Source organism: Camelus bactrianus, chromosome 32, assembly GCF_048773025.1.
Source record: "Camelus bactrianus isolate YW-2024 breed Bactrian camel chromosome 32, ASM4877302v1, whole genome shotgun sequence".
Taxonomy (NCBI): domain Eukaryota; kingdom Metazoa; phylum Chordata; class Mammalia; order Artiodactyla; family Camelidae; genus Camelus; species Camelus bactrianus.
In genome coordinates, this window is record NC_133570.1 from 18302442 (window position 1) to 18316582 (window position 14141).

A 14141-nucleotide genomic window follows, 5' to 3' on the forward strand; every position below is an offset into this window, starting at 1 on the left:
CATTGCAGACTCTACCCTTCATGTATGTGGGCTTCCTCTTGCCAACGGGATTATCACGAAGAGTGTGGGACCGGGACCCTGGGTCAGACTCAGTGTTTTCACAGACAGAAAACCCATACAGATAATCCTTTATGGTTGCCCCCATTTCAAAGCCATAACCAGAGAAGGGGAGGGTCTTCCCATCTTTATTGAATGGACAAGGAAACTAAATTAGGAGGTGGCAAGATCTGCTGCCCGAGGCAACAGGACAGCTCACTAAAGCTGGGGTTTCCACTCAGGTGACTGGGAGATGGCCAGCACCTGGCTGAGGCCTGCCCAGGTTGAGGGGTGAAGGATCGTGGTGCTGGGATCCTGCCAGGGCCAGACACCAGCTCCCACTCCTTTGCCTCGGCTTGGCCTGTTTTCTGGGCTCCCTGGTCCCCCACCACCCAGCCTGGAGGCCTCACACTTGAGGCCGTCTTCAGGCACAGCTGTGATTATTTGAGGAGCTGCGGACTCCGAACATTCAAAAGCACTAAGGGATGCTGGGCTTCGATAATCAGGTACAAGGCATCTGGCCTCTTGTTCTTTGCTGCCTGCTGAAGCTCCCGTGATGGTTAAAGAAGAAAGCAATCCTGTCTTAGAACTCTAGTTCATGGTTCCAGTCCATTCCATTTTAGATTTTCTTAGATCTAATTCCTTATTTGTTCCATCTTGGAACGTTCAAGGTTTTCACTCCCTTAAAAAAAAAAATCCCTGATCCAATTCCTGCCCTACTAGAATTTCCTTGATCTAATTTCTAATCAGGTCCACCCCAGAACTTTGGAAAAGTACATGGGAAACAGGTCTGGGTCACTTTCTCTACCAAGGATATTTGCTTGTATCCAATTATTTCTTCAGTCAGCCTGTTCTGAGTGTCGACTCTAGGCCAGACATAGAGCTGGGAACTGAGAAAGCAAAAGTGGACTGGGCTGAGCCCTTCCGTGAGGATCTCACAGTGCGGGAAGCAAACACTCTACCTAAGAAAGTGATGAGAGTATCATGTGCTACATTCATGAAAACTGAGAGAACTCGAGTCCTGAGGGGACTTACAGTTCCCAAGTTCCAGTGCTTCTCAGAATCACCCATGGGAACTCATCAAAACTAGATCCCCAGGCCTGAGCCCTCCGAGACTCTTACTCTGGGTTCTGGGGTAGGACCCAAGGAGGGTGACCAACCGTCTCCATTTGCTCAGATCTGAGTGGTTCTCCAGGACACAGGAGTTTCAGTGCTAAAACCAGGACAGTCCTGAGCAAACTGGGACAGCTGGTCCCCGCCTTGGTCCAGGTGTCTGCATTTTTAACAAGATCCTTGGCTGATGCAAATGTAGGTAGTTCTTAGGATTCTGGGCACAGAGAGGAGGCCTTGAGTCCCAGTCTTCCCCAGGGTACATGGGGAAACATGGCCAGGCTGTGGAGTCCAGGGCAAGTTTTCAAGGGCCAGGTTGGCTGGTGGGGGATGGGTAATCCTGGTAGATCAGGCAGATAAGACTCATGGGAGTGGAAACACCATTGAGGTTTAAGCCCCTGAATCTGCTGACCTAGATCTCTTTCAGAGCATCCCCCGGTGTGGCAGGCTGGTGTGGGGAAAAGTAAAAGTGAAAATGTATTATTAACCCAAAACCCAAATGGGTGGAGATGTCCGAGCTTGTCCATACCACCGGGCCAGATTTCCCGGCAGCCCCCAGCTGGGCACAGCTGAGCTACGGCTTCCATGAGCTGCAGGATATTTGGAATCAGGGCTCAACCTTGAAGATGTATTAATGAAAATGTCATAGGCACTAAAGTCAAAGCAGATGCGAAGCCGGCTACATGGGCAGACATAGCTGATAAGAAACAGCCCAGGAGAGAACAAAACCTCTTGAGATTAGGTCAAGGGCAGACCAAAAAAAAAAAAAAAAAAAAAAGTGACATCAGCGGTCCCCTGTGGCAACTTGGAGGAACGCTGTCTCTCCCGTGGACAAGCTGACATTTTTGTGCTGCTGTGTTATATACTGACATCCCAACAGGGCAGCGTTCGAAGGCCTCCACATCAGCAAATAAATATTACGTCTCCATCTTCAGCTAAGCAGAGCTGTGGTGCATTCCTATTACTTCATGTGGATTAACCATCTGGAAGTTGAATCAAGCCACAGAGTAAAGAATGGGATCCAATTTTGCATTCACCAAAATAAGCCGTACTAGTCTCAATTTATGGCAGATGGTTATGCGGTCTCAGCGGGCCAAAAAATCTCTCTGCAAAAGAATAAAGTTTATGCCAATTACTGTAATAGGAACCAGCACAACAACTGTGTGGGTTGACTAAGAGCACAGATATCGCTGTACAGCTCATAAACTGCGGGGGGCCGGGGGAACGATGGGCACCCAGTTAATTCATTAAGATAACGCGAGAGAAATGAGGAGCAGGGTTAGGCATAAAGCAGAAATATTTCCTTGCGAAGGATGGGAGGTGATCGAGGTGGGGTGACTCTTCCTGGGATGTGGCCTTGGCTGGGCTGCAGGCAGGGTCAGGGGAATGGTTAACAGGTAGAGGTCAAGAGACGACCTGCTGTTTGTTAGGAAAGGAGCGGGAGGAGAGGGGTTAGTCTGGGGCTTCTCGGCTTCATTTGTTCAAAACAGATCTGCGGGCAGACAGAACAGATGACTCCGTGGCAGACAGTGCACAGGCCCCGAGCCTGCAGCGGCGCGTGCCCTGGTACCTGCCTTTACGGAGCTCCAACCCTGGCTGATATGACAACATCCAGGAGGGATGCTGGCCTCGTTGGGAGGTCAGGGGAGGCGTCTTGAAGGATGCGGCCCCTGGGCTGAGGTAGAAGGAAGAACAGGGGAGGGAAGGGGGCTCCAGGCCTAGAGGGCACCAAGGGCTTTGGTCTCAGAGAACCTGGAGCCTAGAGGTGAGAGAGGATGGAGAAGGAGGGGGGCCAACACACAGGAGGTTGGTCTCTGTCCTGGAAGCAAAGATGGAATGACCTGACCCACCTTCTCTGGGAGACAGGTCTTGGCTGCAGGAAGTGCTGCCTCTTTTCAGCTGAGGGGAGCTTCTGGACTTTGGGGAGTGTGAGAACTTCCTGTTCCCCAGGATGGTGTCCGGGTGGAACTGTGAGCTAGAGCAGAGGAGGTTTGGGTGGAGAAGGAGTTTGCTTCCTCCTTGATGAGTCGTCCTGCCTGAGGAAAGCACTGCCAGGCCCTCCCGGTCGGCACTCCTAGACCAGCTTTCACACAACCTTTCCTCCACCTCCCCGAAAACTTCTGTGCCCTGCTAAGCCTGGGAGGGGGGAGAGGTGGTTGGCAGGGGCAGCACATCAGGCTACAGAAAAGGCCACCTGCTTCCTATACAATGTTGGGTTCAGCTTTGGCATTTGTTTTTAAATGAAGGCTGCTGGCTTCAAGAATGTTGACATTTGGGGCTAAAAATAAGGGGACCAACTGTTCTTGTTTGTCCAGGACTGTCTTGGTTTTAGTACCCAACGTTCTGCCTCCCAGGAAACCCCTCCATCCTGGGCGAACCAGGATGGCTGGTCACTCAAGCTGATGGGTAGACCAACCCAAGGGCAAATCCACTGCTGGGGAGATTTCACGCATTACTTATACATTTCTTGTCTCGTGGCCACATTCCGTGTTGTTATTATTACCCCAACCTTCACTGGCAGGATGGCGAGGCTCAGAGGGGCTGAGACTTGATGGCCGGTTGCTCAGTAAGTGGACATGGCAGGTTGGAATGCAGGTGGCGGATGCCAAAGCCCCCATGTGCAGCCTCTCCAGGAGAGACAGCGGCAGTGACCATTAGTAAACCCGGTGACAGTGGTCATGGTTGCCGACCTCCACATTCTCTGGTGGGCTGACGAGGAAGGGAGTGGAGCTCTTCGCAAGCAACAGTGATCCCACTGTTCCTCGCCTCACCAGACGACGCTTCTGTACTCACTCTCAGGCCTGAGCAAACGTAGGGGCTGCATTTCAGCCTGGTGGCCCTGAGCCAGGGCTGGACCAGGCTGTCCCCAGTCTCCGATGAAGCCTTCCCATCCCAGGATCCTGAGTGGCGGGCAGGATGGAGAGGACGGACAAGGGGGGTGGTGAATTCCAGAGCAAGTGGGAGAAGCCCCTGCTTGAGGCCTGGCGCTCGCCTGTGTGGGGAGCTTGCCAGCCGGAATGCAGGCGCTGACCTCAATCGCACAAGTGGAAAATCTGAGCCTGTAGGGTTGGAAGGGGCTGGGAGGAATCCTGAAACACCCGCCTCCCCCGACGGCTTTCTGGCCCGCGCCTAGGAAGAGGAGTGAGCTCATGGGCCACCAGATGCTGAACTGAAAATTCTCATCCCCAGTGTAGAAGGCACGGCTGGGCATTTGCACACAGGGAGGTGTTCCCAAGGTCCCCTGCGTTACAAAAATAGTTTCAAAAAAGATTCCCTTATAAAGTGAAACAACGGGGGCAGTTCTAGGGGGAGAAAACTACCCACATGCCAGCCACGCTAACAGAGCAGCCCCGGGGGCTCCCCTCCAGATGCTCAGGCCGCTGAAGACTGACTGCAGGTCTTCTGATTTCTCACCTCGACGGAACAGACGTCTTCCTATGTACATTTCAGAATCACCACTAAACCTTCCCCCTCCAAGGAGTTTGAGGGGACTTACGCAGGAGGCATGGACACAGGAGAACCGCAAACCCTCAAATTTCATAGCACCGTCACAGACTTCGAGTATGAGGGATGAGACGAGGGACTGGGCGGGTGGGGGCGGATGCCAGGATGGCTGCCTAAAGAGCTTGCCTCAGTTGGACATAAAATGCAACGTGGGAGTTTCCTGACAGAGATAGAGGGGGAATTTCATCACTGTTTAGGAAGAAATGTTTTCTTGGCTCTGAGCTCTAGGAAGAATCAGTCATGGAATTTTGCTCTTAAGTGGTGTTTAAGAACACGGAGTGTCCTCAGCAGAATTTTTATCATTATGACCACTCGTTATGTCGACCCTTAGTAAATGTGGCAAGCGTGGAACTTTGCACAGGGAGACGGGGATGATGGGCAGTGGTTACGAGCGACTTCCAAGTGGCCCCTGGATTATAACCCTGGCTTCACCACTTTCCGTAATAATACCCAGCAAAGTTACACTTCTCTGGGCCTCAGTTTCCTCATCTGTAAAAGGGGGTGATGATAGCACCTGCATCGTAGCGTGATTGTGAAGATTAAAGACCCTGTATCTGTTGTGCTTAGAACAATGCCTGACACAAACTATTAAGTGATGGCTGTTTTGCTGGCGAAGAATCTAAGGAAGGGAATGGCAAACTAGGGCCCTTGGGCCAAATCCAGCCCACCACCAGTTTGTGTAAATAAAGTGTTAATGGAACACAACCACACCCATTCATTTACATAATGTCTGAGGCTGCTTTCACACTACAAAGGCAGAGTTCAGTAGCAACAGAAACTGTATGGCCCACAAAGCCCAAAAATACGTATACTATCTGGCCCTTTTTAGACAAAGTTTGCACCCCACCCCGATCTGAAAGAACGGCTGCTCTGTGCCTGATCCTCCCTCCAGCCTTACTTGGGAGAAGTCTCACGCTAAACAATGCCTCTCTGGGAACGACATTTTTGGAGTGAGGGCTACAGAACGCTGTGGATGGGAAGCACTCACAGCACTTCTTGGCCGGCTGAGCTGTTCTGGGGCTTCCTGGGCCATGGGGCTGTGGAGGCGGCTCTGGGAGGACACGCCATCAGTATTCCAGGCTGCAGGGAGGCAGCGTGCAGCAGGATGCCCAGAGGCGAGGCTTTTGTTTAGCACATACATTAATAAACACTGTAAGCCACTCCTCCGTTCCACTTCATGAAGCTCCCTCAGTCTGCAGCGCAAGGTAATTCTGCTATCGACTGATTAGCAGGTGGTGTCAGAATACATAAGGGATCCATGAGGCGGAGGCACGTCACGGTGCTTTACTGCTTCTCAGAAATCCAAGGAGTAAACAGATTCGACCCAGGGCTGAGTGTCACTGACTCAGGGAAACTCCAGGCTGCTTTTCTAGGCAACGTCCTGGCCTTTCTGTGCCTGGTCACAGAGCCAAGCTTGGGCTGACATGTTAGCAGTGGTATCTAGGGAGCCAGATTTCAACCGTGGGAAATGTATAGGGCACCTCCGAGCTTTTCCATGAGAATAGCATTTTCGTTTAACAGCCATAGATGGTATTTTCTGGACAACAGACATACGGCGAAAAGACGCCAGTCAAGCTGAGTTTAGCTAACTAGCATGATCTTCATTGTATTCCGTGCGACAACAGCTCTTGTTAACACGTCACAGCTCCACCCTTCAACTTCCCATCCATCGGTATTGGTTGGAAATCAGATGGCAAACAGTGACCGTCTTCTATTCTTAGAGCCTTTCCGTGGACAACATCCATGCTGGGCAGCAGAGAGATCAGCTCAGGCCGTTTCACCAGTGCCTGACCCTCCAACAGCCATGAGGTGGACGAGCGTCACTGGCTCCAAGCGGGAGAATCAGGCTCTTCTCTGCCTGGTCACTGGCCTTGGCTGCACTGGTCTTTGGGCCTCAGGGAGCCATGCAGGTGCTTAAGGAGGGGTGCAGCACCATCAGCGGTGTTCTAGAAAGTACCTCTGACAGAGCCTGATCAAAGTTATCCACATCCTAGACTAGGGCTTGGCAAACTATGGCCTCACCAGCCAAATCTGGGTGTAAATAAAGTTTTATCGAAACAGGCTTTTTTTTTTTTTTTTTTTTTTTTTACATTTTGTCTATGGCCGTTTTTGCATTGCAAGGGCAGAGTTTAATAGCTGTGAGAGACCATGTGGCCTATAAAGCCTAAAATACTTACTGGGTTAGCAGACCCCTGCCCTAGATGAGAGGACGGCTCACCAGGGCACCGAACGGGCCAGGACATTCAAGAGGGGCAGGATTCCACTAACATTTGGGGGGCACTTTTAAGACTCAGCGACCTTCATTCGGGAGCACAGCCAGTGATGCAGTTAACTGATGGGAAGGAGGAAAGACTCAGAGTTTGGCTTCTTCAGTTTGGAGGATACCAAAGCTCCAGTTTAACGTCTGGGAGGCGAGGAGGAAACGCGGACCTGGAGCTCCCTCGTCTGTCCTCTCGACGTACTTTTTACCGTGAGCTTCAGAATTACTACCTCCTGTTGCAGCTGCTTGTCAGGGTTTAATTCTCTAAGGGCAGAAACTCGATCTTACTGATTTTTGGTCGAACTCCCTTCCCCTCTAACCCCAGGACTCAAAGGGGATCTTGCACAGTATAGGCAGGAATCTGTTGTGGGTAAAAGGATCAGTTTCAGAGTCAAAGTTTCCACCGGGGGAGGTGACTCTGGGTACGACCGCGTGGCTCCTGCCCATGAGGTGTTTCTGAGCTAACTTGGGATGAAAAACAAACAGAAGTGTAACAGTTGGCAACATACATTAACCAAGGTGGCGGAGTCTTTGAGAGCCAAGTGGGGTATGGACTGCTACAGGTCACTCTAGGGTAAGGATGCCTACATGGAGAGTGGCACGGGGCTCTGAAGAACAGGTAGGAGTCTGATTACTCGGAGAGAGGGCAGTCATCTCAATCATCTTCCAGAAGACAGTGGTAATTCTCTAAGCTCTTTCCCTGTCCTTTGAAAATGACACACTGAACCCAAGCATAGAAGAGCAACCGGGTGGGCAATCAATATTTTTAAAGGCTTCCCCTGTGATTCTAAGGTGCAGCCAAGGTTGAGAACCTCTGGTTTACATGTGATTTCTTTTTTTCCCGAACCAGTAGCTCCAGCATAACAGAACACTCAAAATTTTCTTTCCCAAATTGAACCTGGTTTTGAAGGGACCATTGTTGCTTAATATTTCCAAGTCAAAATATAACCCCAAGTGACGTTGGCTGGGTTCCTAGCAAGCACACCCTGTAGATGCTCCAGGCTCAATGGGACTATTTTTAACCTGCCCCCTAGCACCTTCCCTACCTCCCTCCAATCACGTGAAGTCCCAAACTCTGAAACTGACAGTGCAGGAACCTGAAAAACCGATTTTGGACCTGCTGAACTCTGCCTCCTAACATTCAGTGGCTCTCCTTCCAAATGGTCAAGAAAGGGAATTCTATGCTAACTCCTTGTCAACTTGGCTGCTGAGAGGAGATGGACAAAACAACTGTCTTGAGGGGCTTAGAGGGGTGCATCTGACCAGGCCGCAGTGTTTCTGGCACCCTGGGCTCGGAGGGCCCTTGCTGCCTGGCCCAGCTGCCTTTGGCCTGGACTTCTGCTTTCTCACCTGTATGATGTGGGTGACGTCTAAGATCTCTCTCTACTGTTAAATGACTGCCTATCAGACTGAACTGTAGTCAGTCTGTTCACACGTCTATCTCCCACACTGGACTCTGCACTCCTTTGGCACCTCCAGGAGACCAGGTTGCTGGGCATGTAAGTGCCCACACTGCTGGACGCATGAGTGACAGACTGCCCACGTGAGCACAAACATTACCTCTGAATAAATAGAACACTAAGAAAATCACTTCAGAAAATAAAGAAGACCCCGGAAGTAAAACATTATATTAAACCTATTCAGAGAGTTGGCAACCTCTCTGAAGGTTGAGCCACTCTAGAATTTAAGTTGGCAGCACGAGAAAATAGTTACACGCCCAAAACCAGAAGACTGGAAGTGACAAATTCCTAAAAGGAGAGAGGTAAAACATGGCCCCAAACCAAAAAGCCACAATCTTGAAATCATCAGAATCTAATGGCAAAATCCTTTACTGAGTGCTTTTAAAAATACTATAGGTTTTCCGTATTTTTCCCCTTTAAAAATAATTTTTAAAAATCCTCTGGGACGAATATACAATCCTTCTTTACTGCTCAGCTTATTTTAAAGACAAAATTACTTAAGAAATCAAATGTAACGACTTAATGTGGCACAGGAACACCTCAAGCACAGGAGCCTGCAATCACAAATAAAAAAACATTAAAAAAATTTTCCCCAAAGTGGTAGTGCTGCAAATTAGAGAATTCCCGAAAAAACAGCAGAGAAGTGGGCCGCTGTTCTGAACCAGACGTGGCATCAGGGAAACAACCACTTAAGCACACAAGTGGCATTTTGTGATCAAATTTATTTTTTGTTTAAATTTCATTTACTTTGTTTTACTGTAATTTACACAAGAGACTGCCAAGTAAACTAGATATTTTACATTCACCACACATTCCCTCAAATCTCCACAGTTGTTAGAAAAACATTAAAACGCATGCGCCAGGCTCTCAATTCCATGTGTGCACAGGCTCCCAACGATGCTACAGACGCCAGCGAGTTAGGTCCATTAAGCGGAGAGGGCCAGACTCTTTATGTCACAAAATTAGCAATAATCTTCCTCACGTCGACTACTTTGCAGACAGTGACCGTGCTTTCACCACACCTATCTTACAACAGTGTCCCGAGAGTAAACATCAGCCTTGATCCTGAGCAACTGGAGGACGTACGTGAGCAATGCGGGGTCTGCAGCGGAAGAAACGGGATGGCAGTGCGGCGGTGATCCTCAACAGCTTTGTGTAAGTCACCGCCATCGCTTCAGGGGGACACAGGACACGTGGGCAAACAAGGGGCAGGGAGGGCAGGACTGTCAGCAAATCAGATTACTAATGTGATGTGACCACAGGGGCTGGCGTGCTGTAGGAGGGGCGGGAGGTGAAAGGAGACAGTTTGTGACCTGAAGGCTTCAACAATGTCATTCTATTCAAGCTTCCAGGACTGACAGGAGAAAAACTGGATTTGGACAGAGAAAGCTGATAAAAATCTTACCTAGCTATTGTTCCTTTCTTTAAAAAAAAAAAAAAGTTAAAGAAAGAAATGAGGCAGCGGCATCTAACCAGCATTTTCACGACGCTTATTCAAGATGTGTTCCAATGACGTCCCACTTGAAAGCACACTCCTCCGGGTGGAGGTGTGCTGGCCCCTGGCAGGGCCTCCTAACCGTGTGCAGACGAGCCCTGTGCAGCCTCTGAAAGGCTTCTATCTCAAAGGCAGCGTCTCCCCCTTAAAGTACATTTCAACATGAAAAGAACAAAACGTCATCACTGTCTATATTCTGCTGTGTTAGCTGTAGAGGAATAGAGATCATTTGCATAGTTTCCAAGCTGTAGTTTCAGAAAACAGTCATTTCAGAAACAAGACTCCATGGGAATGCTGTACTTTCAATTTTTCTAAACAGCCTACCATGCTATTAATTTCTTCATCAATTTCTTTGTTTGCCTAACAGAAGCCTGAAAATTGTACAGTGTTTGTTATAAATCACAGACCATCATTTCCATTTTTTGCCAGGTTTGATGTAGAAAAATACTTGAAATTTAAAATACAAAAATCCAATAAAAAACGGAATTTTTTTTTAAAAGCATTTTTTCCTCGGGGCAAACAAGTAAAAACTGGCCTGTAACTCTTCTCCTTACTAATAGACATTGTCCAATTTGGCTATATGATAATGAAAATCCAGAAATAAATGATTATAAATACATTCAGAGTTACAATCCAGATTTCTTGGAATACCAAAAGATTTTTAATAAATTTTTCTGTGGGAGTTTGGTGGATTATGAGACTAAAATTAAAATTTTTAAGAGACTAATTTAAAAGAACAAAAAAGTAATAAAAGGCTATATATATCTTGGTCCACAACTTGCCATTGATGAAACATACCAGCTAGTATTACATTGCAGTCAATTCATCCATTAATGGTATTACTCTGATAATTATTAAAATCTGTTCCAGGTATATATATTGAAAATATTTTCTTTTGCATTCTTGCTGAAGATAGGTACAGTACTTTGGAGAAATTGTACTAATCCCTTCAGTATGTCTGTATGTACATATATACACAAGTGTGTGTCCTGCGATCTGCAGCTCTACATGCATTTTATATACAGCCACAGACACACACACACAGACATATATACACACGTGGGGACCCGTGCCTGTGAGCACATAACCACAGGCACACGTGTGGGAAATGTCCACACTGCGAGACATGGTCAGATTCTTCTTCACTCATCACTGGCTGCACTTGTTCCCCTCACTTGACCTTGATTACGTAACTGTAAGAAAAGTGAGAGACAGGGCAATATGTTAAAACACAGAGAGACACAGAAAGTGTGAGATCGCAGCTTGTCGCAAACATTCTCCAGAAAAAAAAAATCCTCAATGCAGCAAAACTTCTGGCAGACAATGCACCCCAACTACTGCATTTTTAACATTTTATCTCTTGAAGATTTTGGTCTTACTTAGGGCATAATACTTTATTCTGTCAGAGGGAAAATAACTTAGAAGTGGAAAAAGATCCCAGAAACTTATAAGAACTTAACAAAAGTAGTTACAAATTTTTTAAAAATTTTTAAATGAACACTGAATTTTAAAAAGGGGGCTTTGGAGGAGTCCTGGCAGAGTTCATTCATTCTTACTTGGTACTACTTCTCTCCAACTCTGAAATTTCTTTCCTCCCTTGTTCCATAATTAAAGAGCAAGTAGCACATGTAAGGGGGCAGCAAAGAACCAGAGTGGGGTGAGAAGCGTGCTCTGTCTTGTCATTTTCCTCAGTAAGTATCGTAGTTCAGTATTAACAAATGATGACAGCGTACTGCGGATTTCTGTTTACTCATCCTGGTTTCAAAATGTGGGGTAGATTCTGAGCCTTCTTTTTCCCCCTCTAGGAAAACCTTTTATTTGGGCATAAAAATTTGTGTGAAGGTAACAGACCATAGAAATGTTTTACATTGTAAATGAAAACCAAAGTGTATTCACACATATTAAAGCCAACTGTAAAGATAACTGAAGAGTCAACGTGAAGGAAGACTTTCTGGTGTTCAGGGAAAAAATTAAACTAAAATGAACTGAGATTGGCCCTTACGGCATGGAATGATGGATCTTTGATTTAAAATGCTTTTACATATTTCCTTACTAACCACAAATGGGCCACTGAGATAATAGGTCAATTAACTGGCTATTGATGAAAAATCAGCTGGTTTCCAGGACAGAGCTGCCTGATGAGTTAAGTACACTTGGCAGCTGGCTCCCAACCCATAACACTAAGAACTAACTTGGGATTCCTAAATTCAACCTGTTCCATGGATAAAATTCTTACAGAATAATAACTCAAGTGTTTGCTCACAGTCAACGTCTGAAACATACATCTCTTAAATTCTAAAAATTAAGCCACATTTAACACTTAGCCTCCACTCAGCAAGTTAACTACCCATTACCAAAAAGGTATTGGTTTTTAAACATTCTTTTTACCCAGGTCTTCACTTACACAGTTTGATATTGTCTCTGACCCTACAGGGGACTCATCTAGACATCAGCAGCCGACGTGCCTCGGACGGAACCCTTCTTACGCATCTAAACGTAAAATAAAATCATGAGCTGCTGAAATCACAGACTCTAAATTGGGTTAGTAAGCAAGGGGAGAAAAAAGATCCAGAAGAGATTGTGAAGTGACCGCTGCCTGTTTACAACCATATCCACATCAGAAATGAAGGTCTGAGGCCTTTCTGGTTATCCTGATCTCAAGAAAATCTTGCGAAAGGCTTTTCTTACACAGTACACATACACACACACACACACAAAAGTGTATCTATTCTTGAATCTAGGAAACAAAAGCCTGCAGACTGGTGAGTGAAATTATCGAGGACAGCCAAGGGAAAGTGAACTGCTCACCACGATGTGCGAAATGCCCCAGGGGTCCGGTTCTCTTTTCGTAGTCCCTGAACCAGACAGGAAGCCTTAAGGTGTGGCCACCCCGGTGGTTTCAGAGACCAGCGCCCCTCAGAGGACTTCTTTATGGGAAGTTTGTTAAAAAGGGGGAGGACAAAAGGAAGAACAAGCGAGCGCAGGGGCAGTGCGTGGACACAGGATGCACCAGGACAGGCACTCATAACAGCCTATAGATAACTAAGAAAACTCCATGAGAAAACCAAGAAAAGAATGGACAGAAAAGGAACAAATGCGGTAAACACGTTTCTGAAGCTCAACCCTTCTTCCCTACCCCCCACAGGAGTGCCAGTTGAGAAAAGAGGCATAGTGTTTGCCCTGAGTATCCCTTCAGTGGCGGGGCCTAACCCCAGTACTTCTCTGCAGGATTACAGGCATTCCTCTCGTGCCTAACCCCTTGAGATGAGATGCTGTCCTCTCCAGGGCCAAAACCCATTTGAAAGAGATTCAATTCTTAAAATATGTGCAAATTAAAAAGAGAATTACAGTGCATCAAATTCTATCATCAGGTGTCAGGAAAACAGGACCTCCAGAAAAAAAGGGAAATCTCTCCGTGGTGAAGAGGACTTCGGAATGTTAAGCCTCTTCAGGAGGCAGGTGCTTTCTGGGGAGGCATTCTGGCCTGCAGGCACCATGCTGCCCGGATTCTGAAGATGCTCACAAACCGACTGTTTGGACTCAGAGCAGCAGCAACGTGATGTGGAACAAAGTATTCCCCAATGACCTAGAGCAAAGTAACTTAGCCCTAAAATTTGTCCCAAAGTATTTTTGAAATATTTAACAAAGAAACGCCATGTGCTCCCAACCCTGAACCATGACAGATTTCTGCTAACTTCATGAGGGAATTCATCAGTTTAAACCATGAGGGTACAATAGTTACGCTTTCTAATAAGCTGGGCTTCTGTGCAATTACTTGTCTATCTTACACCTTCTTTTCAAGTGCAGTTCCCAACTCACAAGTAACAGACTTGCAGGGAGAAGCAGCTAAGCCTGCAGGCCCACTACCCTAGGTGGGAGCCAGAGTCACCATCTCCTCATCAAGGCTCTCCTGCTGACACAGTGTTCAGGTGCTTTGAGACTGAGAACTTGTGAGGGAAGCAAGCACTCCCCTGGGGGAAGAGGAGGCCTCAGACATGTTCTGTCCAAGGGTCCAGAGACAGGTAGGGTTAGAGCCCAAACCAGGGAGGGCTGCACTCATCATCTGTCAACTGTGACCACTCTCCCTCATGCTATGGATGGTCCTTCAGCGTAGAAATCAAAACAAAGAGAAAGCCTCCCTCCTGAGAGTTCAAACCAATACAAGGTAAGCGCATTCTCTGTTTTATCCTGGTGTTGGCAAATCCTTTTAGGAGATGCCAAGGCCATACCATAAACTTAGCGTGAGTGTGTGATCTGCTGCTTCCTTTTTAATGTT

At 47.3% G+C, this 14141-nt stretch overlaps 1 protein-coding gene across 2 annotated transcripts in view; it reads right to left on the bottom strand.

The window, feature by feature from the left end:
* Positions 1 to 9072: 9072 nt before the first annotated feature.
* The window catches only part of PITPNB (phosphatidylinositol transfer protein beta), a 56770-nt gene continuing 51701 nt past the window's right edge, over positions 9073 to 14141 (bottom strand). Inside the window, exons 11-12 of one of the 2 annotated variants that reach the window (XM_074356736.1) lie at positions 12270 to 12355; positions 9073 to 11058 (exon numbers count right to left, since the gene is read on the bottom strand). In XM_074356736.1, the coding sequence (XP_074212837.1) occupies positions 12308 to 12355 (48 nt within the window). In that variant the 3' untranslated portion in view covers positions 9073 to 11058; positions 12270 to 12307. The remainder of the gene's footprint in view (positions 11059 to 12269; positions 12356 to 14141) is intronic. The other variant, XM_074356735.1, reaches the window with a different exon arrangement.